The following is a 1,469-nucleotide window of genomic DNA, read 5'->3' as shown; positions in this document are numbered from 1 at the left end:
CCCCCTCCTCCTCCACTTGGCCTCCTCCGCCTCCTTCTTCCACTTTTTCTTCCTCTTCTTCTTCTTTTGCACTTTTAGCAATATATTTAATAAGAAATCTTTTTTCCAATTAAATATCTATTTATTACCAAATACACATATATGTACATCTGATGGGCAATTTTCAGACAGAAATTTTTTTCTTNTATTGGATATTTTCTTTATTTACATTTCAAATGTTATTTCCTTTCCACATCTCCCCTCTGGAATCCCCAATCCCATTTCTACTTTCCCTGCCCCTATGAGGGTGTTCACCCACCCACCCACCCACTCCCACCTTCCCACCTTGGAATTCTTCTACTTGGAGGCATTGAACCCCCACAGGACCAAGGGCCACTTCTCCCACCGATGTCCAACAAGGCCATCCTCTGCTACATACAGGGCCAGAGCCATGGGTCCTCTACTCTCCCTCCTGTTGCACTCTGCTCTAACACGGTGGCTTTCTGTATGCTTCTTCCCCAGCTGTTCCACGCACCAGTGATACACAGTGCAGCTCTGTCCCAGAGCCCAGATATGGGAGAAGGATTGGTTCTGAGTTCTCTGCAGGCTCCATCGTCCGCTTCGAGTGTAACCCAGGTTACCTGCTGCAAGGTTCCACCGCCATCCGCTGCCAGTCTGTGCCAAATGCTTTGGCTCAGTGGAATGACACCATTCCAAGCTGTGTAGGTAAGTGGGGCCCAGGAAACGAGATGACTACCCAGGGCTGGCTCAGAACCTCATGGCAGGGTTAGAGCTCCGCTGTCACTATTCATGAAGTGATCTTGCTCTTCAGCTATGTGAAGATCAATTGATTATGCCCATANCCCAATTATACCAACCTTAAAAATAAATGTTTCCTAAAACATAGATTTGTATGTATAAAACATGTTTTCCTTCTTGATCCTCGTTAAGACTCTTATCAATCCTAACGTTAAGAAATCACATAACTTTCATCTGTGGGAGGAGTGTACAGATGGTGGGCTACGGCATTACATGTATGATGCTCCCTTTAATACATCTGTGTTTGAAAAGTGCTGGATAGGACAGTAGTATTGTGACTTGTTATTTACTACATTTGTTAAAGGAAATGTCAGCACAAGGGTGATTATTTCGTGAATTTATCTGTGCATTTCAAGTATCTCTTCTTCTCCCTGGATTGCTCTAAAACTCATCAGTATGATCTGGAGTTGCTTGTCTGTAGACAAAAGGGTACACTCTACAGACACCCTGACATTAAAGTAGAAAAATTATTCCAGTCAGAACTAACTTCAGAGACAACTTTGTTGTAGACAGTCCCTTCTTGGAAAATCTAAAAAAATAAAAAAAAAAAGTGTTATTTATAGACTCAAAGCTTAAAACTCAATTATGTGATGGATATCAATCACTGATGTTGCACATTTGAAGGCAAAGAGATTCAATTTTACCTTGGCTAAAATTGCCACTTAAAATAG

General features: G+C 42.1%; 1 protein-coding gene across 1 annotated transcript in view; it reads left to right on the top strand.

Annotated features, from left to right (window-relative positions):
* Positions 1-1,469, top strand: part of Csmd1 (CUB and Sushi multiple domains 1) — a 1,596,626-nt gene that overhangs the window by 1,426,396 nt on the left and 168,761 nt on the right. The window contains exon 33 of the mRNA XM_029480674.1: positions 502-701. Within this exon, the coding sequence (XP_029336534.1) occupies positions 502-701 (200 nt within the window). The remainder of the gene's footprint in view (positions 1-501; positions 702-1,469) is intronic.

The sequence above is a fragment of the Mus caroli genome, chromosome 8 (assembly GCF_900094665.2).
Source record: "Mus caroli chromosome 8, CAROLI_EIJ_v1.1, whole genome shotgun sequence".
Classification (NCBI taxonomy): Eukaryota; Metazoa; Chordata; class Mammalia; order Rodentia; family Muridae; genus Mus; species Mus caroli.
Note: the sequence above shows the minus strand (reverse complement) of the source record. Positions and strands in the feature narration are given on the sequence as shown.